Source organism: Mustela putorius, unplaced genomic scaffold, assembly GCF_011764305.1.
Source record: "Mustela putorius furo isolate JIRA1106 unplaced genomic scaffold, ASM1176430v1.1 tig00000460_pilon_pilon_pilon, whole genome shotgun sequence".
NCBI lineage: Eukaryota > Metazoa > Chordata > Mammalia > Carnivora > Mustelidae > Mustela > Mustela putorius.
The window spans coordinates 3,897,892-3,923,332 of NW_025421389.1; the positions used below are offsets into that span (position 1 = coordinate 3,897,892).

The 25,441-nt window shown below is 35.2% G+C and overlaps 1 protein-coding gene across 2 annotated transcripts in view; it reads left to right on the top strand.

Annotated features, from left to right (window-relative positions):
- CNTN5 (contactin 5) overlaps positions 1 to 25,441 on the top strand; it is a 1,359,165-nt gene that overhangs the window by 1,277,987 nt on the left and 55,737 nt on the right. For both annotated transcript variants that reach the window (XM_045080322.1, XM_045080321.1), the window contains 2 exons: positions 19,236 to 19,306; positions 20,532 to 20,766. In XM_045080322.1, the coding sequence (XP_044936257.1) occupies positions 19,236 to 19,306; positions 20,532 to 20,766 (306 nt within the window). The remainder of the gene's footprint in view (positions 1 to 19,235; positions 19,307 to 20,531; positions 20,767 to 25,441) is intronic.

The following is a 25,441-nucleotide window of genomic DNA, read 5'->3' on the forward strand; positions in this document are numbered from 1 at the left end:
GTGTGGATGCCAGCCTGTGCTCTCTAGAACTACAGCCTTTCACCTTCTTGTGAGCACTATGATACCAGGGTCTGGCCCACTCCCCACCAGTGCCTGAAAAAGCTCTGTTCGGGTGCTAGCCAGTGATCTCTAGGACTGGCTGTGGGTCTGTATGCTCCCAGCCCAGGCCTGAATGAGTCAGCACAATCTCTGGTCGGGATCCCTCAGTGGTGACCTGTGCAACTGCGAGGTCTGGGCCCCAGACAGCAGTCCTGGCAAAGGCAGCCACCAGAAGCAGCCCCCCTGAACCAATACCACTCACAGTTTTAGTGACACTTGGGTGTAGAGACAAGTGGGCACTTCAGGTGACCCTGAGATGGTGGCTGAGGAAATGCACTGCCTGTGGGAGGCTGCACGGTTCAGTGGAATTTGCAAAGAGGGAGTCTGTGTGTTCTGGACCACCCAGGGGGTAGCAGACTGAGGCTTCTCTCTGAGATGGAGGTCTGTGTGCACTTTGCTTTCCACTAAACCTCTGAAAAGCTGAAAAAGGCCACCAAAGAACAAAAACATTCAGAGAACAAAAGGCTAAAAGATCGGTTTCCACAGAGCCCAGCCCCTTGACAGGGGGAGGAGGACTCAACCCAAGCAAAACTGACTGAAAAACAATGCAGCAGGTCCTTCCCCAGAAAACAAGCCAAAAAAATGAGATCTCAACCACCAAAGGGTCCCCATAAAACCCGAACATCAGGGGAAAAGAAGATATTAAACCCCCAGCATTGCCCCCAAAGCTGTATATTTCATAGACACAACATATATTTTTCTCACTATTCTCATTCTTTTCAATTTTCTTAACCTATTTACCATTACAACGAGAGGTTCAATACAACAAATTCCATAATAACCTTTAACTAGAACTTTTTTCATACATATACCTGTGTTTCCTTTTTCTTTTCTATTTTTTAATATACATATAGATATAAGCTTCAAGGTAATCCTCTTTCCCTAATCAATACTACCCCTATATATAAACCAGTTTTAATCTCCCCTTATCTCTGGAAAGTTGAGTCCTTTAACAAAATATCAAGACACACCCAGGAAGAATCAAAATAACCTTCCTCTCCCACATTGAGGATTTATAACCACCCTCCCATCTTTTTCTTCTGTCAGTGTTTCTGTGTATTTGTTTTTGCTCTTTTTTTTCTCTCTCTCTCTTTTATTTTTTATATCTTTTTGGTGGTGACTTCTAATTGCTCTGAAGTGTTCCAGGGTACACCTTGCCTGGATCATAATTTTTATATTCAGCTATACATCCCCTCAACCACCTCTCAGCAAAACGACTAGGAGGAAGAACACCCAACAGAGGAAAAAGACAGAGACTGTGCCCTGTCCATCAGAGCTATTGGGTATAAACATAAACAGTATGTCCGAAAGGGAATTCAGGGTAACAATTATCCAGACAAGGCTAGGTTGGAGAAAACCATTAGTATCAACATGGAATTGAATTAGGGAAGAAGTGAAAGTCACCTGCGAAGAAATTTAAAGTGCTATTAGTGAGATCCAATCTAATCTAAATTCACTACCAGCTAGGGTAACCAAAGCAAAAGATAGAATTAGTGATCTAGAGAACAAACTGATGGAGAAAAGGGAACAGGAGGAGGCATGAAAGAAATAGCTTAGAAGCCATGAAAACAGAATTAGGAAAATAAATGATGCCATGAAACATTCCAATGTCAGAATTATTGGAAAGAGAGACAACTAGAAGATATAGCTGAACAAATTCGGAGTGAAAATTTTCTCAGTTAGGGAATGGAAACAGTATTCATGTCTTAGAGGCAGACAGAACACTCCATCAAGATCAGTAAATCTAGAAGGACCTCAAGGCACTTGATTGTGAGACTGATGAATCATAATTTTAGACAAGAGCTTCAGAGGGAAGCTAGGAGGAAGAGATTCCTTAGGTACAGAGAAAGGTCCATCATAATAATGTCAGACCTGTCCACAGAAACCTGGAAAGCCAGAAAGGTCTGGAAAGATGAATTCAGGGCACTAAATAAGAAGAACATGCAGCTAAGAATACTTTATCCAGCAAGGTGAACATTCAAAATGGATGGAGAGATAAAGAAATTCCAAGACCAGCAAGGTTTAAAGGAGTATGTGACCACCAAGCCAGCATTACAAGAAATATTAGGGGGTTTGGGGGAGGAGTTCAATAAAAGAAGAAAGAACCCAAGAGTGAAATAGATTGTTTACAGAAACAATCTATAGAAACAAGGACTTCACAAGCAACATAATGTCAAGAAAAACATACCTTTCAATAATCAGTCTCAATGTGAATGGCCTAAATGCTCACATAAAATGTCACAGAGTTGCAGACTGGATAAAATGATAGGACCATCGATGTGCTATTTACAAGAGACCAATTTGGAACCTAAATATATATCCAGACTGAAAGTGAAGGGATGGAGAAACATCTTCCATGCCAATGGGCCTCAAAAGAAAGCTTGAGCAGTGATTGTCATATCAGATAAAGAGATTTTAGGCTAAATAATGTAGACAGAGATAAAGAAGGACACTATATCATTCTTAAAGGGTCTATCCACCAAAAAGATCTAACAATTGTAAATATTTTATGCTCCCAATATGGGAGCAGCTAACTACGTAAGACAACTATTAATCAAGATAAGGAGTCATATTGATATGAATACATTAATAGTATGGGATCTCAACACACCACTCTCAATAATAGACAGATTATCCAAGCAGAAAATCAATAAAGAAACAAGAGTATTGAATGACACATTGGACCAGATGGACCTCACAGATATATACAGAACATTCCTCCCTCAAACAACAGAATACTCATTCTTCTCGAGCGCATATGGAACTTTTTCCAGAATAGACAACATACTGGGTCACAAATCAGGGCTCAACCAATACCAAAAGATTGTTCCCTGCATATTCTCAGACCACAATGCTTTGAAACTGGAACTCAACTACAAGGAAAAGCTTGGAAGGAATTCAAACATTTGGAAGCTAAAGATCACCCTGCTTAAGAATGTTTGGATCAACCAGGAAATCAAAGAAGAACTTAAACAATTCATGGAAGCCAATGAGAATGAAGACACATTGGTCCAAAACCTATGGGATACAGCAAAGTTGGTCCTAAGGGAGAAATAGATAGCCATTCAAGACTCCTTAGGAAAAAAAAAAAAAAAAAAAAAAAAAAAAAAAACTGAAAAATCCAGAATACACCAGCCCTCTTTACACGTTAAAGAAATGGAAAATCAACAAATCAAGCCAACCCATGCACAAGAAGGGGAATAATCAAGATTAGAACAGACACCAATGAGGTAGAAACTAGAGATACAGTAGAACACATCAATGAAACTAGAAGCTATGAAACTAGACACTGTTTTTTTTTTTAAAGAATCAATAAGATCAATAAACCACTGGCCAAACTTCCAAAAGAAGAAATAATACCCAAATCAATAAAATTATGAATGAAAGGAGAGAGATCACAGCTACAAATTAGGAAATAGAACAATCATCAGAAATTATTATCAACAGTTATATGTCAATAAGTTAAGCAACCTAGATGAAATGGATGCGTTCCTAGAAAGCTATAAACTTCCAAAACTGAATCAGGAAGAAACTGACAACCTGAATAGACCAATATCTAGTAACAAAATTGAAGCAGTTATCAAAAACTTCCCAAAAAATGAGAGCCCAGGACCTGATGGATTCTTGGAGAATTCCACCAAACATTCAAAGAAGAAATAATACCTATTCTCCTTAAGCTCTTTCAAAAAATGGAAACAGAAGGAAAACTTCCAGACTCTTTCTATGAGGCCAGAATTATCCTGCTTCCCAAACCAAGCAAAGACAAATTTCAGACCAATATCCTTGATGAAGATGGATGCCAGGATTCTCAACAAGAGTCTAGCTAATTGGATCCAACAGTAAATTAAAAAGATTATCCACCATGACCAGGTGGGATTTATCCATGTGATACAAAGGTGGTTCAACATTTGCATATCAAGCAATGTGATAGAACAAATCAATAAGAGAAGAGAGAAGAACCACATGGTCCTCTCAACTGGTGCAGAAAATCATTTGACAAGATACAGCATCAGTTCCTGATTAAAACACTTCAAAGTATAGGGATAGAGGCAACATTCCTCAACTTTATAAAATCCATCTATGAAAAACCAACAGTGAATATCATTTTCAATTGGGAAAAGCTAACAGCCTTCCCTTTGAGATCAGGCACACACAAGGATGCGCACTCTCACTACTCTTATTCAATATAGCACTAGAAATCCTAGCAACAGCAATCAGACAACAAAAAGAGATAAAAGGTATTCAAACTGGCAATGAAGAAGTCAAACTCTCTCTTCACAGATGACGTCCAGATACTTTATATGGAAAAGCCAAAGATTCCATCCCCAAACTACTAGAACTCACACAGCAATTCAGTAATGTGGCAGGATACCAAATCAATGTACAGAAATCATTTGCTTTCTTATACACTAACAATAAAAATATAGAAAAGGAAATGAGAGAATAGATTCCATTTACTATAGCACCAAGAACCATAAGGTACCTGGGAATAAATCTAACCAAAGAGGTAAAGGATCTGTACTCGAGAACTACAGAAAACTCATGAAAGAAATTGAAGACACAAAAAGATGGAAAAGTAGTCCATGCTAATGGATTGGAAGAATAAACATTTTAAAAATATCTGTACTGCCTAGAGCAATCTATACTTTCAATGCCTTCCCCATCAAAATTCCACCAGGAATTTTTTTTTAAAGATTTTATTTATTTATTTGACAGAGAGAAATCACAAGCAGATGGAGAGGCAGGCAGAGAGAGAGAGAGAGGGAAGCAGACTCCCTGCCGAGCAGAGAGCCCGATTCGGGACTCGATCCCAGGACCCTGAGATCATGACCTGAGCCGAAGGCAGTGGCTTAACCCACTGAGCCACCCAGGCGCCCCTCCACCAGGAATTTTAAAAGAGCTGGAACAAACAATCCTAAAATTTATATGGAATCAGAAAGGACCCCAAATTTCTAAGGAAATGTTGAAAAGGAAAAACAAAGCTGGGGGCATCACATTGCCTGATCTCAAGCTTTACTACAACGCTACAAGACAGCATGGTACTGGCACAAAAACAGACACATTGACCAATGGAACAGAGTAGTGAGCCCAGACATGGACCCTCAACTCTATGGTCAAATAATCTTCAACAAAGCAGGGGAAAATATACAGTGGAAAAAAGACAGTCTCTTCAATAAATGTTGCTAGGAAAATTGGACAGCTATTAGTAGAAGAATGAAACTTGACCATTCTCTTACACCATACACAAAGATAAATTCAAAATGGATGAAAGTCCTCAATGTGAGGCAGGAATCTATCAAAATCCTAGAGGAAATCATAAGCAGAAACCTCTTCAACATCAGCTACGGCAACTTCATTCAAGACATGTCTTCAAAGGCAAAGGAAACAAAAGGGAAAGTGAACTTTCGGGACTCCATCAAGATCAAAAGCTTCTGCACAGAAAAGGATACAGTCAAAATAAAGAGGCAACCCACAGAATGGGAGAAGATATTCACAAATGACACTACAGATAAAGGGCTGATATCCAAGATCTATGAAGAACTCCTCAAATTCAACACACACAAATCAGATAGTCATGTCAAAAAATGGACAGAAGAAATGAACAGACACTCTCCAAAGAAGACATACAAATGGCTAACAGACACATGAAAAAATGTTCATCATTACTAGCCATCAGGAAGATTCAAATTAAAACCACATTGAGATACCACCCTACACCGGTTAGAATGGCCAAAACCAACAAGATGGGAAACAAGTGTTGGAGGAGATGTGGAAAAAAGGAAACCTTCTTACACTGCTCATGGGAAAGGAAGTTGGTGCAGTCACTTTGGAAAATAGTGTGGAGATTCCTTAAGAAATTAAAAATAGAGCTACCCTATGAACCTGCAATTGCACTCCTGGATATTTACCCCAAAGATACAGATGTAGTGAAAAGATAGGCCACTTGTACCCCAATGTTCATAGCAGCAGTGGCCACAGTCACCAAACTGTGGAAAGAGCCAAGGTGCCCTTCAACAGACAAATAGCTAAAGAAGATATGGTCCATATATACAATGGAGTATTATGCCTCCATCAGAAATGTTGAATACCCAACTTTTGTATCTATATAGGCAGGACTGGAAGAGATTATGCTTAGTGAAATAAGTCAAGCAGAGAGAGTCAATTATCATACAGTTTAACTTACTTGTGGAGCATAAGGAATAACATGGAAAACATTGGGAGATGGAGAAGAGAAGTGAGTTGGGAGAAATCTGAGGGGAGACAAATCAGGAGAGACTGTGGATTCTGAGAAACAACTGAGGGTTTTGGAAAGGAGGGGGGGGTTGGGTGAGCCTAGTGATAGGAGGAGCACTGAGTGTGGTGCATAAACAATGAACTTTGGAACACTGAAAAAAATAAAATTAAATTAAACTTTAAAATTAAATTAAATTAATAAAATAAAATAAAAATGTATTTTAAAATATCTTGCCCAGCATCTGGAAAAAAAGAAAGGAAAAAATTTAGTAAACTTTTTGACTACTTTGAACAAAATTTTACTGTAATTTATCTCTTATGTCCTTATGAAATTGCATATTAAAAGGTGTGCAATAGAACATTAGCTTAGGCAAACACAAACATCAATAATATTGATGAAAACAGTCAAAAAAACAAAAAGGCAACCCACGGAATGGGAGAGGATACTCGCAAATGACAGTACAGACAAAAGGTTGATATCAAGGATCTATAAAGAACTTCTCAAACTCAACACACACAAAACAGATAATCATATCAAAAAATGGGCAGAAGACATGAACAGACACTTCTCCAATGAGGACATACAAATGGCTATCAGACAAATAAAAAAATGTTCATCATCACTAGCCATCAGGGAGATTCAAATTAAAACCACATTGAGATATCACCTTACACCAGTTAGAATGGCCAAAATTAGCAAGACAGGAAACACCGTGTGTTGGAGAGGATGTGGAGAAAGGGGAACCCTCTTACACTGTTGGTGGAAATGCAAGTTGGTGCAGCCACTTTGGCAAACAGTGTGGAGATTCCTTAAGAAATTAAAAATAGAACTTCACTATGACCCTGCAATTGCACTACTGGGTATTTACCCTAAAGATACAGATGTAGTGAAAAGAAGGGCCATCTGTAGCCCAATGTTTATAGCAGCAATGGCCACAGCCGCCAAACTGTGGAAAGAACCAAGATGCCCTTCAACGGACGAATGGATATGGAAGATGTGGTCCATATACACTATGGAGTGTTAGGCCTCCGTCAGAGAGGATGAATACCCAACTTTTGTAGCAACATGGACAGGACTGGAAAAGATTATGCTGAGTGAAATAAGCCAAGCAGAGAGAGTCAATTATCACATGGTTTCACTTATTTGTGGAGCATAACAAGTAACATGGAGGAGATAGGGAGATGGAGAGGAAAAGGGAATTGAGGGAAATTAGAAGGGGAGATGAACCATGAGAGACTATGGACTCTGAAAAACAACCTGAGGGTTTTGAAGGGGCAGGGGGTGGGAGGTTGGGGGAGCCAGGTAGTGGGTATTAAGGAGGGCATGTATAGCATGGAGCACTGGGTGTGTTGCAAAAACAATGAATTCTGTTACGCTGAAAAGAAATTTTTAAAAAATTATTTTTTTATTAAAAAAATTGATGAAAATGATCTGAAAATAGAGAAATGGGTATATATTGCAGATACAGGCAGGGGAAAATCAAATTTTAATATTTTTACACTCCATGAAAACATACGAATTTCAATAATCATTAGAATATAAGTGCACTTAGAATGAGGATTTGTATCTAATTTTTTAGTGTTCTGTCCTTAGCACCTAGAGCAGTGTCTGGCACTGGTGTGTGATTTTATTGAAAGATTAGAAGAGAACATTTCTTTTTTACTTTCATATGCTCTTACCCAACCAGTACCCAGGTGAGAGATACATATACATAGAAGACTAACAACTAACTGTCCCTTTTGTATTATAGTTATAGAATTGGACCAAAAAATGTGATTTGTGACTTCTTACAAATTGAACAAAGCTTACAATAATTAAAATAAACTACAGAAATATTTGATTCTTTCTCCAAAACACACCAGGTCTGACCTTTTTTTAAAAAGGGAGAAAAAAAATACCAAATGGTTATTACTACACTAAGTTGGAATAGCTCTACAAAAGACGTTCAGATTATTTCTATATAAAAATTAAGCAACCAAGATAATAAAAGATAAAGTAGCCTAAATATGTTGGAAATGATTCATTCACAGAAAATGTAACTTTTCTGCTTTTGTGATTTGCCTAGTACAAGTTGTTCTTTCTGCTACTTTTTCAATAGTGTGAATTTTAAATTGAACATTAATTGCCTGGTTAGATTTTCATGCATTCATAAATCAGCCATGCTTTCATTGTGTACAGGTGTTCACTAATTAAGAGTATAACAGGTTAGTCATTCCTCATTTTATGTACTCACTATGCAGATATTGAAATGACTGCCAATATTAGTACTTATGCTCATATATTTTCCAAAAAGAACTGCCTTATTTTGCATATTGTTAATTGTGTTTAAACAAAGGCAAAGACTATGCCTAATTCAGAGTCTCTCTATAAATATTCATTTTGAAAATAAATAATCCGTTTGAGATGAATAATCTTCTTAGACTTTTTCTAATATAAATCTCCTTGTATTATTAAAAAAGACTATAGCAAAACAGTTCTATTTTTTATGCTAAATTGCATTCAGATGATACATTCTGAAAGAGTTGTCCCTCATCTCTTCAGGCAATTACCTCAATCACATAGTTCTTGCCTCTCCATTTTATCATAAGTTCTATATACATGGCATACTTTAGTCCACTAAAATCTCATGGAAGAGAAAAGAAATAGCATGACAAATGCACAAAACACTCCCCTTGAAAGTTAGTTGAGGAAGGTTTATACTGCCTACTTTATGCTTCTTTTGCTTTGGTACCACAAAGGGATAGAGCTGCTAATGGTGTTGAAACAAGTGTTGATTTTTGTGCCTGTTTTGTTAGGTGGCACAGATTAAAAGGGATACAAATATCCTGAGATGTCTTCTCAAGTGACATACTCTGCCTCTTTTAAGTACATGTCCTGTATTTTAAAAGATGATGCAGTTCTAATGGATGAACTAATCTCTGAAAATCAACAGAGCTACTTGAAAGAGAAAAGATGTCACATTCAAGATACTGAGTTGAAAGTTTTATGTTCCTTTAAAATTCCCATATTTACTAGAATATTCTAAATCCCAGGGCAGGTTTAGTAAAGTAATTTTACTTTAAAGTTGTTTCTCTCCCACACACCAAAAAAGTTTATTTTTTTTTTTTGCAGTTTACTCTAGGGTATATTTTGAATTTTACTCAAGGGTATATTTTGAATTTTACAGTCATCAAAATACCCCTAGCAGTCAATAAGTATAAAATAAATTGGTTTGATCTAGTCCCTTATTATTAGAATATCAAAATAATAATATACATATTTTTGTACTTCAATGTACATTCATTTATTTATTTATTTGTAGTACAATTTTCTTACAAGTTTTAGTTAGTTGATAGATATAGATAGATGATAGATAGATAGATAGATAGATGATAGGTGATAGATAGATATAAACTGTGTTTAGTTTTGGAAATGTGTTACTATTATCAAACCAGTATAAAATTTGGGGATGAGTAGTGGAAATGTTTTATTATTTAAAAAGAAAAAAAAATCATGTCTTGGGAAATGAATTTGAAATACACATGATAATAGAAACGGAAAAATGTGTAAAACTGATACAACAGTAATTCTTTCACTTAATTGAACTTTAATGTTCCATAAATTATGCATTTAATTTTTTTAAGATTTTATTTATTTATTTGTTTGTTTGTTTGAGAACAAGAAAGCATGTATGTGCATGGGGGAGTGGGCAGAGAGATAGGTAGAGAGAGACTCTCAAGAAGATTCTGCATAGAGTGTGGAGCCTAACAGGGAACTTGATCTCACAGCACTGGGAACATGACCTGAGCCAAAATCAAGAGTCAGATGCTGAGTTGACTGAGCCACTCAAGTGCCTCATAAATTGTGTATTTTATAACACTAATTGTTGAAAAATAAATGAAAAGGATATAAGATAGAGTTAAATGATGTAACCTATTATCTAAAAAGGTTTGCTTTTCTCTGCAATATAAAATGTCTATTATTATCAAAGCATTGGATATAAATCTCAATATTTGCAGTTCTTTATTTTCAAATTATGATGAAATAAAGAGATTGATAACAAAAGAATGAGAGAAAAGAAGGTTCTTTCTTCAACCTGTAATTAGGAGTTTGAGTTTTGGAATTAGGAGATCTGGATTAATGTTCTGGGCTGTTTACTAGCAGTAAATGTAGGTAAGATATATACCTTGCTCAAGGCTCAATTTTCTCACTTATAAAATGGAGACAGAATCACAACCTACTCCATTGCCTTGTTCTATTAAATAATATAATGCATGCAAAGAACTTAGCATAGTACCTGGCACATCATAGATGCTTACTATTAGCCATTTATCATCATCATCATCATCATCATCATCATGTATTTAAATATTATTTCTTTGTTCAATGGAAATTTAAATAATAGTAATCATGCATGTCATTTTTTCATATTGAGGAAATACTTTCAGGTTAAACATCATTTTGTTGATATAGTAAGAGTCACCCGATCTCTTGGCTTGCATCTGGCTCCTCCAATATGCCATCATATTGAGAAGTCTCTGCTGCAGTCTGTGTACCAGCAAGCCCACCTGATGGCTTGGAAGTTAAGAAAGCCTTTCAGAATGTGGTGCAAAGTACAGAACATGCCTCTTCTCTAAATCTCTGTCTCCATCTCTGTTTAGTATATCATGCTGTATTTGTTATCTAGACAGGTGTCAGTTTATAAGTGATTATTGTCCCAACATGTGGTTATTTGCTTTGCTTATAGTGTAGACAAGACAAAGGAGCAGAAAAAAGTAAGTGTCAAATGAAAGAACTTGCTTAAAAAACATGTTCCACATTCATATAGCATTCCAGTTGCTTAACATCTGATCCACCATTCTTTTTTGACTCTGAAATGGAAAATGACACACACATACTTTAGGACACATAAGACAAAATATTTTTTCTATACTTAATAAATAAATGGTTGACCAGATAAATAGGAGTGTCAAGTAGACAATCAGATAAAAATCTTTCCTGGCCCCTTAGCACTTTCTGCACTATCATAGTTATGTAAATAGTTTATTATATAGACTGAACTCTATAGAATTTAAGCAGAAAATAGTTGTATTCTTCTCCCATCATTGCTTTCCATTATGCTTCATCTGATCTCGGACTTTAGTCCCAAATTTTATTTATATATATATATGATATAGATAGATATAGATATGGATATAGATATAGATATATAGATATGCATATAGATAGATAGATAGATAGATAGATAGATAAAATTTCCAAGGTACTTTTCAGTATTGGTGAAGTCTCATTTTCAAGTATTAAAAACGTCTATTTTCATTTAAATAAGAACTTGAATCTCACATCCATCTCCATGTCTCTCTTCCTCTATCCCAAAGGGTTGACCCAAGAGCTACAATTTGTCTTTTCTTTCTTCTTTTTTTTTTTTAATTTTTTATTTTTTATAAACATATCCCCATCCAGATGGCGAACAGACACATGAAAAAGTGCTCCATATCACTCGTCATCAGGGAAATACAAATCAAAACCACAATGAGATATCACTTCTTTCTTCTTTTTATTCCCTCAATCTCAAGCTGCTGTTTCAGGCACTTTCCAGGCCAGATAAGAAAAAGAAAACATAATTAGGTGGTACAATTTGTAATACACCTATGGATGTTGAGTGTAATATGTGACAGCGTTTGTCCACACACTGCTTCTTTCTCTTACAGGATACATTGGATTCTTTGGAGACTATCCTGTCTAGCAGACAGCTTAATTGGATGTCATCTCAACAAGCCTATTTAAACTTACCTTCCATAATATCCACTTGCCCCACAGTAATCACATTTCTGACTTGCCAAATTCTGTGTTCTCAAAGATATTCTCAAGAGCTACTTTGGTCTCTGCTCAGTGATAGAGCATGGGACTGGGTCATATTACAAAATTTTGAAGTTCAACAGCGTTCAGCCACAGTGTAAGAAATAAGAATCTGTACTCTCCGCAGCAGTGTTCTCTCCTCTTCTCACATAGCATGAGAGGGAAATGGCACACACATTTCTCTTCTACCAACAGCTAATGATGGAAGGAGATGCCACAGCACATTCATCTACTAAGCTGACAGCCTTCTTCCAAAACCTTCCTTATGCTAAAATCCTATGTATATGAGCTAGAGGGGGAAAATGAAAAAGGATCCTAAAATTTGGTTTTTCTGATCTTACCAGTTCTGTGGTTTTGTCCAACCAACTTCACATTAGCAGTTAAGGTTACATCTGACTAATCTCAAGTCCAGAAGTCTCATTTAATTTTCTATTAGTTTCTTTCACTGTATATTATCTCCTTACTTCTGAAAGGATCTTGGTTTGTTCCTATTTGCATCTTCAAAGTTCTTGTCCCTGATAATTGCTCAGGAAACTTCACTGAGTTCAAAAATTTTGAAAGGAACCCAATAAAATACTTCTGTAATATAAAATAATGTTGAAAAAAATAAAATAAAATAAGGTTGAATTTGTTTTCTCTGGGGTTATGTGTGTTTGCCTTGTAAATAGCATTTAATGGGATTTTGAAGGTCAAAATTTATTTATAGAGGTCAAAAATTAATTGATTAATTAATTAATGGGATTTTGAAGGCCAAAATTTATTTATAGAGGTCAAAAATTATTTATAGAGGACGATTAGAGAATCCACTGTTGTCAGGCACTGATGTGTGCAGAGAAAAGACAGAAAGCTATAGGGTTTTAAAAAGTATCTCCAGTATATGTTTCAAAGAAAATATTATATTAAAAATTAAGCATTCAGCTGAAATAATTGAGAAAATCTAAAAGAAAGTACTACTAAACTAAGCAGACAGTATTTTTAAATCATGAAGCTCCTTTGGTCCAGGTAAATCTTTTCTACAAAATATATTCAAGAAATTGTCTCCATTTTCAGAGGCATTTTGCAGGCAGAGATGGCAATTTTACAAAAGCCTTTATAAAAGAAATGTGGCTAATTTTTAGGGATGTCTTTTCTGATTAATAGTTAAGTGATGGAAGAACAGTAGAAGACTTGAGCATGAAAGATAAAAGTGTGATGCAAAGTTATCAACTCAGGAGTGAATATGAGACACTCAAGTATGACTTTTCATATCTTCTTAGTTCCCCATAATACCATAAACCAGTGATAAATCATGAACCATGTTCCAGGCTCTATGCTAAGTACTTGCCCTTTATTACATCATTTATTTGCCACATAAACCCTCTAAAGCAAGAAGTGTTTATCCTCATTTTACAGATGAGAAAGCAGAATTAGAAAGTTTAAAAACTTGCACAAGGTTACCAGTTAAGAGGTAAAGTTGGAATTCTATATTTCTATCAAAGACAGTGATTTCAAGTTACCTGCCTTCCCTCCTCCCTTCTTCCTCTTGCTTTTTCCTTTTTTTTTTTTTTTTTTTACCACATGCATCAACAAATCTCATTTGAAGGTTATTTTACCCATCCTCGGCTTCTAATTTCTTGTGAACTCATATAAATAAAGCTAAGAGAATATAGGTTGAGGTAAACACCATTTATTGTATATATAAACTTCCTGTACTTTTTATTGCCATTTATTAGAAAATTGTTGGGGTAAATTGGAAGGGGAGGTGAATCATAAGAGACTATGGACTCTGAAAAACAATCTGAGGGATTTGAAGTGGCGGGGGCAGTGGGAGGTCGGAGTACCAGGTGGTGGGTATTATAGAGGGCACGGATTGCATGGAGCACTGGGTGTGGTGAAAAAATAATGATACTGTTATGCTGAAAATAAATAAATGGAAAAAAATTAAATTTAATTTAAAAAAAAAGAAAACCCACAAATCAGAGAAATCTTATATTTTCTAAAATAACCTCTTTTGTAAATCAAAACTGCTATATTGCCTAGGTTTCCAAATTTAAACAAGCTGAGCCAAAACTGAAGTGTAATTACCATGGTACTATCAAAGCAATATTATCCATATTTTCAAGGGGATAATCTCTTTCAAGATTACATATGTTGAACTTTAACTAATGTGTATCATAGAAAATAAACCTAGTGTTTATCATAGAAGACTTCACCATTTTCTCTTTTTGAAATCTAAGTAGATGATAGCATTAGGTAATATTTATAAATTATAGTTCCAGGCATCGTAATAAATAATTTTGAAAAATAACTTTAAAAAGTAGGCTATATCTTTGTGAAAGACAACAAAGTAAAGAAATATTTTCAGCTAACCAGTTTAGCTGGAATGGTAGGACTGAAACCCAAGCCCAGACCTTACTCACTCCCACAAAAACACATTTCAATTTGTGCATATCACCTTATCTATCCTACTAATAGGTGTAAAAGCATTATTTGAACTCTTTAGAAAATGCCACTGCTACTTTTTGTTTTGGATATTCTTTAAACTTAACCAACTATATAAAATGAACTTAAATAATAATCAGTTAACTGAAATGTTTGTGTGCTACATATGTCAATTCAGGTAAGAATTGTTTTAATTTCCCTCTTAACTCCCACCATTATTGTATAAACAAACTCCCTTTCTTCTTCCTATACTTTTGCAACTTTCTTTTCAAACAGTTGCTGGATTATCATTAAACTCTTAAAATACATGTGCTCTCCTAGGTGTCTAAGAAAGCTGTATTATTAAATAAGCTGCATAAACATCCACAGTATTAGATAACAGAAGTTTTTCAGGAAAAAAGAGTTTGTAAATAATTTCATCCTGTCTTTTTTTAGTTTAATGCAAATTAAGGTATGTTGTTAGCGATTGACTTTGTTCAAACTATTATATTTTGAGTCCTTTGAGATTCAGGCTTAAAGTCATGCATGCTTAAACTAAGTTACTATAGCTTGATCACTCTGTTTATAGTATTTCCAATGCATAAGGTTGAAAGAGACAATAGTTTACATTTCAACATGCCAAATAAGGCCCAAAATAGCAAGGCATTTACAGCTTGTGAAAAAAGTGTTAATAATATTATCCATTTATGGAACAGCATTGCTCAGAAAGAAACTCGGAAGAGTCTGAGTTTAATCCACTAATCATGCATGTAAACTTGATTCTCTGAGCTAATAAGCTGATGACATCTATCAGTAGCCAACCAAAGGAAAAAAGTATCTAGCTGTTTAATTCTAAATCAGGTTTTCATTAATTATATTGAAAATATATTTAGTTTTTCAATAAATATGTATTTCTCTGAACTCAATAAAAGCATTTATCAGATGTTTGATTATATTAATTTCATGGTTCTAACAAGAATTATAGAACTTTTATACCACAAATGCACTGAAAGATTAAGTCAAATCCCTACATACCTTGAATATGTTGTTTTATAAATAAAAGGATATAATTAAAATCAGTGGACTCTGAAATTGCGACTGCAGCGATAACTTGAAAAATAAATGAATGAATATAGGTTCCATTGATCATCTGCATGAAATTGGGAAATTTAAGACAATTAGGAGTACCTAATACAAACATTGTGATCCTGATAACAAAACACAATGTCTGGTGCCCAGTTATTAAAGTCTTAATATTTCTTTTTTTTTCTTGCTTTCTTTTCTAGTTTTATTGAGATATTGTTGACATATAACACTTTATCAGTTTAAGGATATACAACATGTATATATTGTGACATGATTCCAGAGTAAGTTTATTTAACATTTATCACCTCACATCATTATATTTTTTCCCTTGTGATAAGAAGTTTTAAGATCTATTCTTTCAGCCACTTTCAAATAGATAATGCAGAATTGTTAACTATATACTACATACCCAGACCTTATTTATCTTGTAACTGGTAGTTTGTATCTTTTGACCATCTTCACCCATTTCCATTACCCACCATCCACCACCTCTGGCAACCATAAATCTATTCTGTTTCTAGTAGTTCCATTTTTTTAGATCCTACATGTAAGTGAGATCATATAGTATTTGTCCTTCTTTGTCTGGCTTATTTCACTTAACAGAATGTCTTTATTTATGGCTAAATATTACATTAAATTGATATGGGCTATCTTCCTTGAAAATAATTTAGCAGCAAAAGGAAAACTTCAAAGACTACTTTCAAATAATAAAATAAATTTTCTAATCTGGATCATTTGTGGATACTTCAATGATGAAATTACCCACAGGAAAGCAAATCACATTGTAGAAAGTGTTATTTTGCTTTCTTTCTCCTTTAAGTAGAAATTTTCACCAAATTTTTTACTAGTGTCTTTTCACTTTTTTATTTAAAAAAGTTAAAATTTTTGAAAAATCTAAATATGTTTTCTAAAAAATAAAAGCATTAATGGATTGTGGAACAATATTACCAAAGCTTCAGAAGAAAAAAATCAACTTTAAATAGTCATTTATTTGTATTTTATTCTAGCCTTATTTTTTAAATGACCTTCAAGAAATATTCAACTAGGGGCGCCTGGGTGGTTCAGTGGGTTACGCCGCTGCCTTCGGCTCAGGTCATGATCTCAGGGTCCTGGGATCGAGCCCTGCATCGGGCTCTCTGCTCAGCAGGGAGCCTGCTTCCTCCTCTCTCTCTCTGCCTGCCTCTCTGCCTACTTGTGGTCTCTCTCTGTCAAATAAATAAGTAAAATCTTTAAAAAAAAAAAAAAGAAAAGAAATATTCAACTAGAGAGAATACAGCCTACTCTCCAGCTTTTAAGTTAAAGTTTCCATACATCCTCTTTTGAGGTGATGTTTGACAGCTGAACAAAAGAGAAAGTAGTCTTCAGTGCCTAGTCTCTCCACAACATCCATGATCATAGGGAAAATATCCTCAAAGAAAAAGATTCAAAATCCTAAGTTTAGGGACTAAACAGTGATTTCAATGTAATAGATGAAGTAGGTGGCTGTGGTAGATACTATGTATAATATTATTTAACTGTCAGTTATCAGAGATGAACATGAAGTGTGCATGCATGAGTGTTCCTTTTTTTTTCTACAAACAAATGGTACTATGATAAGCCATAGTCATATCATATCAACAAATTAACATGCTTATCTATTTGTTTGACCATGCATTAATGATAACAACTCAGATCTCAGAGATCACCCACTGCACCCACTGAAGGGATATTTGGATCCTTAGATCCCTGTTCTTTTATGCATACAGTTAAACCAGCTCCACTCCTGTGTACCTTACCTATAGCATGGACCAGAAAATAAATTTAGAACTTGAATTATTTATAACAGTGGTTTGAGGACATGGTGTCAACAAACTGGGATGTCATATGTTGTTAAATTCAGCAATAACTATGGCTAATAAGAAAACAAGTTAATAAGTGATTTACTTGCTTTTTATATAAATCAGGTCATATTCACTGTTATTGTTCTAATAGTATCATTTTTTTTTCTCAGTTGAATTTCTTGTGATGTCTTGAGATGACAGACTAAGGGGTATCTAATTCCATTTAATTCTGAGAAAATTCCTTACAGTGAACTCCACATGTGAACTCCGCATGTAAATAATCATATATATACACATATATATACATATACATATACATATATATAATCTCCTTCTACATGTGCATGAGTGTACTCCACATATAAATAATTTATATATATTTAATATATATGTGTATATACACATATATATGTATATACATATATACATGTGTCTGTATATATATATCCTTCCACATGTGCATGAGCAAGACAAGAACTCATATCCATGAAGAAAAGTGCCCAAAGACACTGAAATTTGGAGCCTGGTGAATAAACATTTTTATTTCAGTGGAGCCAATTATATATATTCACAGACTTTTCTCTCCCACCTCCTTCATTTTGCGAAGAGCACTTTTTTTTTTCCTTTCTCGTGGAATATAAATTCCACATCAGTTTTTCTGGTACATAAAATGCTGTATATGCTTTGAATATCTACCAGTAATTAATAGCCTTTCATCCAAGTAGGTAATATATAGGAGTGAATTTATTGCTTGTGAGTATATAAATATCACTTAAAAACTATATGCAAGGACATAAAGGCAACGCTGAAGTGTAAAATTGTTAATGCAGACTCATAGCCTGGAAAATGATTTCTTTTAATGGTCTTCATTTAACATTTCTTCCTTTGAAAATGTTCCCTTTCAACTGCAGATTTTGTGTTTTGGTGCAATGAAGGAGAAATTTATTCCTTTGAGACATTTATTCTTTTAATAGTTACTCATTTGAAAAAGTTTCACTGGGTGCTTATGTATTTTGTGGGTTACAAAGAGTTCCATTCTTTTTTTTTTTAATATTTTATTTAGTTATTTGAGAGGCAGGCAGAGAGAGAGGAGGAAGCAGGCTCCCCATAGAGCACAGAGCCCAATGTAGGGCTCAGTCTTAAGACCCTGGCATCATGACCTGAGCCGAAGGCAGAGGCTTTTAACCCACTGAGTCACCCAGACACCCCAAAAGATCCATTCTTGATAGTTTTTTTTATTTTTTTAATGTTTATTTATTTAAATAGGTTCTCACTCTGTGGAACTGTTGTCTTTTCTTTAAACTGGAACTTCCTGCGGGTTCTGGTAAAGCAGTAAGTAGTAAGTCAACCCATAGACTTTCTCAGAGTTCTGCAAGCCCTGAGGCCATGGAAGAGTCACATCATCAGAAAGGAGAAAATTTGTAAAATGAAATTTAATCATTAGTAGATGTCCTTAACTTTAGTGTTATTGAGATTTCAACTTTACTACCACAGAGCATTTACCAGGCGACTGGTTTGATAATGTATTATGTTGCCATGAAAAATATGTATCAAACTCTCCTATACAGATTTGAAAACAGGGTATCTGTCACAAACATTTTGTTTTAATTAATATTGAATATGGCCACTGTAACTTCAATTCTGATTGATTGTTTTGGGATTTTTAAGACCAAATAGGGTCATAATGTGTTCTTACATATTCTCTTAAATTAAACATCTATTTATTGTCCTCACTTTAGCCCATTTTTCATTTACAGTTCCAAAGACAGCACCCACCAACGTAAGTGGAAGAAGTGGAAGAAGGCATGAGTTAGTCATAGCCTGGGAGGTAAGGATGCCTGTACTCAGTTGTCAGACTTGTTGATTCCTTAGAAAATAAGGCTACATATATAGGATCTGTACTTGGTACAGAGAGATTGAATAATTTCTCTTTAAATGAGTTTAAGAAACTTCCTTATCTTTCAGCTTCATGTCTTAGACCCAATGCTAAAATAAGAATACCATAGACTGGGGGTGAGTTATGAATGACAGAAAAATATTTCTTACTGTTCAGAGCCTGGAAATTTAAAATCAAGTCACCAGCGGATTCCAGTCTGGTGATAGCCTGCTCTCTGCCTAACAGAGGGCCATTTTCTCACTGGCAGAGGGGCAAGAGGGGTACTACTCCCATTCCTAAGTGCTCTGCCCTCATAATCTAATAACCTACCAAAATCTTCACCTCTTAATACCATCACATTGGGGGTTAAGATTTCATTATATGAATTTTAGGGGGACAAAAACATTTAGTCTATAAAACTTTGATATAATAAGCTTTGTCTCTCTTTCTCTACTCAATACAGTTTTTCCTCAAATCAAAATTCAAAAGAAGAAAAAAACATGTTTCAACAAATATATATTGGTATCTATGTGTCAAGCATTATGCTAGGAAGTGGCTGGTGACTGCTCCTTTAACTAACTAGTCAATCTTAATTACTCCTTTCTATGGTGTTTATGCCTGTTTAACAAATTTAAATATAAGCAGATAGTATAACGATTACTTGAACAAATATTCTTTTCTGATTTTTCACATTAATAAAGCACAAAAGCAAATGAAAAAGAAAATACCAGAAAGAAGGTCTTACATTAATAGTTCCTGTTTTTCTGCACAAAGGACTCTGCAGAGCATTTCCAGCAACAGATTTTTCTGACCACCAGACCATATGACAGTTTTCCCCAACATGCTAAATTCTAGTGTGGAAGGTTCATTTCATATACATGACTAACAGGTTTAAATTTGTTTCACTCCAAGAGTTTTCAGGACCCTTGATACTATTCTTAAATACCAACTGATATTATTTAAGTTTTTATCTTTTGCTTTTAACTCCTTTTAAGCTTCCAAAGACTACTAAGTGATTTTTCTATACTAAGTGATTGTCTTCCAGTGTAGCATTACAGATTTGAAAGTCTCCATTTCTCTGGTTATCCATTATTTAAAAAGAAAAAATAAATTTTGGGAGAAGTGGCTGTTTTAATCAGTTAATTTGCTGATCATTAATTGTATTTTTCTTCTTTAGCCAGTATCTGAAGAATTTCAGAATGGGGAAGGCTTTGGCTATATTGTGGCTTTCAGGCCCAATGGAACACGTGGCTGGAAGGAAAAAATGGTGACATCCTCTGAAGCTTCAAAATTCATTTATCGAGATGAAAGTGTTCCTCCTCTTACTCCCTTCGAAGTGAAGGTTGGTGTTTATAACAATAAAGGAGATGGACCTTTCAGTCAGATTGTGGTTATCTGCTCAGCTGAAGGAGGTCAGTTTCTTTATCCCTATTATTTACATTCCATGTTTTATTATGGGTGTTATGTGGATGTTATATGGATGAAACATTGTTGCACACATGAACTACATGGCAGGGGTTGGGGGTGGGAAAAAGGTCATTTGAATATTGAAGCACAAAAATAGTGTCTGATTTATGTAAGGTGCAGTTTTTCAGTACAAATAGCCCTGAGTTGTTGTTGTTTTTTTTTTTAATATAGAACCAAATTCTGAAGCAGAAGTAGAAAGTTTATCCTAGTGATAATGACCAGAAAAAGTGAAGAATCAAGTAATAACAAGGAATCATAGGTGTTCCAGTGAGATACCCATGCACTTAGCATCTTAAGTATCTGAAGTGTTCCCAGATACAGCAGAAGTACCATATTACTTAGATTTGTTTAATTTAACTCTTACAACCAAACAGGAAGTAGCAATCTCAAACCCTAATATACTTTTCAGGAAGCTGAGGCTCAGAGAAATAAAGAAACACACTCAAATTCACACCAGTAAGTGAGAGAATTGTAAGTAACTATAGTAAGTGACACAGCTGGGATTTGAACCTGCATCTGTATGGCTCCAAAGCTCATGCTTTTAACTACTACTCTAAACTCTCTCATCAGAATGTATATAATAATAATATTTTGTTATTTTACTATAATATATATAATAATATTTTGCACTATTTGTTACTGAAAATATCTATTTTGAAGTACAGATTTTGTTCAGGAAATCCATCTTGTTGCTTTAAAATTTCTTCAACTTAATTATCAAGCACATAACTCCAAAGGTCACCGAAGGTAAACTGGAAAGGTTTGTGAGCAAGCTTTGTATAGTAACACCAGTGCTAACTTTAAGAAATCAAGATTTGTATGTTCCTTGTCAACCTTTGCTTTGAAATTAAATTATAGCAATCACGGTGGGTTGTTTATACTGTGTTTCCTTAAACTTGAAATAGCTTGCCTTTGGAGATTACTCTTTCAACCTAGATAGGAAATATGCATATTTTTTAAGACCCTGAGGTTGTTGCTATAACATATTTCATAGTAACACTTCATTTATTTTGGTAGATTGACATATGAATGATAACAGGCAAATTAAATCTAGATAGTCTGCTTTTTTTTTTAGTATTAAAAAAGTGTATTTATTTATTTGAGAGAGAGAAAGGGAGAGAAGGAGAGAGTATGAGCAGGAGGAAGGGGAGAGGGAGAAGCAGAGCTAGATCTGAGATCATGACCCAAGCCAAAAGGAGATGCTTAACTGACTGAGCCACCCAGGTGTCCCTACTTTTGTTCTAACAACAAAATTGAAACTTGTATTTGGCATTTGCTCACTAGTGAAATTTACTAATTTGGAACTTTTTGTGTAAATATGAGTAAAGTTTTAACATCATTAAACCGTGCCAACTAGGAATAGTAGGAAATGGAAAGAAAGAGCATTTGCCTGAGATGGACAGTCAAAGTTTCAATCTGCTAACTAAAATCTTTTTTTTTTTAAGATTTTATTTATTTATTTAACAGACAGAGATCACAAGTAGGCAGAGAGACAGAAGGAAGCAGGCTCCCTGCCAAGCAAAGAACCAGATATGGGGCTTGATCCCAGAACTCTGGGAGTCATGACCCAAGCCAAAGGCAGCGGCTTTAACCCACTGAGCCACCCAGGTGCCCCTCTAACTAAAATCTTATAGTTTATCCACCTCTCTGGATCTTTTTCTTCTTCCACTTTAAAAATGAAAGTCCTGAACTAGAATATCTCTAGAAGCCATTACAAATCTGAATCTCAAAGTTTGTCAATTTATTCTATAATTTTAAATACTCTAATTTTTAATTTTCCTAGATAGGAAAATTGCTTTACTTTAAAAGAGTGAACATGTTGAATATTAAACCATTTTTTAAGAGTCAAGGACTGTAATGAACTTATAAGATATACTATATAGTGTACTCATGCCAGTGCAATTTCCACTTCTCTATGTTGGAGGACATTCATACAGATTCAGAGTGTGCCTTTGTCATCATACCCTTGCCCAAAGCCCAACTGATCTGATTGAGGCCGTAGTTCTCCATAAGACAAATTCTGTACCTTTGTTCTTCCACTAACCTAGTCCACTTGCTTAGTACCTCAAAAGCCTACCATATTTTTTGATAAAGTAAAGAACAAGAGGATTGGGGCTGGCATTCTATCTTTGTTCACAGGCATAATTCTTCTTCATAGAAAGATGACTAGCTACATGCTTGGAGTACCATGGAAAAGCCACCTTTTCACAGCCAGCACCAAGGCAGGAAGAAAACGTGTGCCACCAAAATTCATGTTGTTTGAAAGGAAGCAAGGTCTTCAAGACAAACCTTGCAATACTATTTCTCAACCTATTTCTCAGTGGTACATCAATGATGGATGACACGCACATCCAGAGGATACTTCTATAAGTGCTTATGTGCATGCCTCACACCTTCCATTCCTTTCTTTTCCTCTCAAGAAAGGCAATTACAAATAGCATGGAGGACAAGGGGAGATGGAGAGGAGAAGGGAGTTGAGGTAAATTGGAAGGGGAGGTGAACCATGAGAGACTATGGACTCTTAAAAACAATCTGAAGGTTTTGAAGGGGCGGGAGGGTGGGAGGTTGGGGGAACCAGGTGGTGGGTATTGGAGAGGGCACAGATTGCATGGAGCACTGGGTGTGGTGCAAAAACAATGAATACTGTTACTCTGAAAAGAAATAAAAAATTTAAAAAAAAAGAAGAAAGGTAATTGGAATGAGAGTGAGAATTACATTATTATAGGAAAATTTTGAATGTGATCTTTAGTAAAAGAACTCGTCATTTATAATATTGGTTCTTGATAGATCACTTGAGAAATGACCTTGACTCTTGTGAATCCAAAGTAGACTGCTACCACAGAATACTGTCAGAAAAGCTCCAAAGAGTTCTTCTGTTAATGCTCTTGTGCCTTGGAAACCTTTCAAGATTTCAGCAACAGAAGTAACCCTAAATGACTCTAGATAATCCTGGAAGGAGAGACATTTGTCTACCAAGACTTCTGTACACCTTGCACATGTATCACTATTTACACCCTTTAAACCAAGCAAGAATTATGTGCATTCTAATCTTGATTTGAGTTTAAATCCCTGGGATATGCTGTAATCCTATACAATACCCTCATTCTGGAAACAACTCTAATGTTTTTTAAATGAGAGCAAAGTTGCAACATAGTAATTTATAATGCATGGTAGTTTTTTTGGCTTTCACTTCTACATATCTAGAAATAGTTTTTAGTCAAACTTATATCCATTTTCCACTTAGTTCTTACTACTAGAGTTTTGAAAGCAAAAGAACCTGAGCATTCAATTATATCTAATAGAATAATAGAGGGAGATTTGATATAGATAAATTATAGTTTGAAAGATTTATTTATTTGTGATAAGACTTAGCTTTCTCTAGTTTATTTGGCTTTTGCCTTGTATGTGAAAAGTATACTGCTTTACTTTTTGTTAAAACCAAGAATCCTCTCCTCATTTGCAGAAAATGATATGCAATTATCTCCTTGCAAATGGAGCTACCACAGCCCAAATTAAAACCCAACATTCATGAGGTGTTATTCTCCAGATCAATTCGTACTCAGTGGGATTTATGTGAGCTTGAAAATTAATAAATTGGCATATTAGTTGTAAAATACAAGGAATAATTTCCTGTCTTTGCCAGATGATCCACTTGGATTAGTGCCTGTAAAAGTTCAACTACAGCGGTCTTCGCTGAATTTTTAAATAATGAAACCATAACCCTTTCTCCCAAGGAGTTTATTAAACCCTCCTTTGATTAATGCTGTTACCCACCCCTCCTGGGAAGTCAGATATATAATCAATATTGCAAGCACATCCCCCATCTTACTTGGAGAACTCCAGCTGCTAAGTCACTTAATACAAATATATCATCTAAATTCATGAACATGGTAATGCTGTTCAAAATTTTTAATCTGACAGAAACTGAAATCTATCAATCAGCTTGTCCACTTTACATCCCAAGACTGGAGTGAAGGAGTTAGCCATGGCCTAATTAATATCATCATAAGTAAAAGAAAAACAAAATCTTTTTAAGTCTTTGAGTCTATTACACATACCATTAGTACAGTCTCTGAAATAAGTCCCTGAATATTCCTCGGATTACCTGAGTATAATGAAGTGAGAGTGGCAGGAAACACATTGTTATTTACAGATCAGGAGAGTTTCAGAAATGCCTGAATATAATAGGATCTATGAGAAGCAGTGCAATTGTGGTTCAGCTTTATCAAAAATTCCATGAAACAGGAATACAAGGAGCTGACAGTAAGGCTGCAGTAAAGTTAAATAAGAGATGGCAGGGTTTAGGGTGGCTTCTAACAAGACTTAGAGTAGAGAGCCCAAGTAGGGACCCCAACAATAATACTCTTCTAGAGAAATTTGGTGTGGTACAACAAGGAGAGAAGAAAGCAATAATACAAGGAAAAGCATCATGTGTGTGAACACAGATTAATGCACAGAAGTGGAACAGCATGGCATTTACAACCTAATTGATGTGTTGAAATCCTCTCTCCACCCTCTAGCAGCTATGTGAACTTGGGCAAGCTGCTTGACTCTGCCTCTCAATTTCTTTATTGGCAGAAATAGTGATAGAGATAGCAGGGTTCTTGGAAGGATTAATAA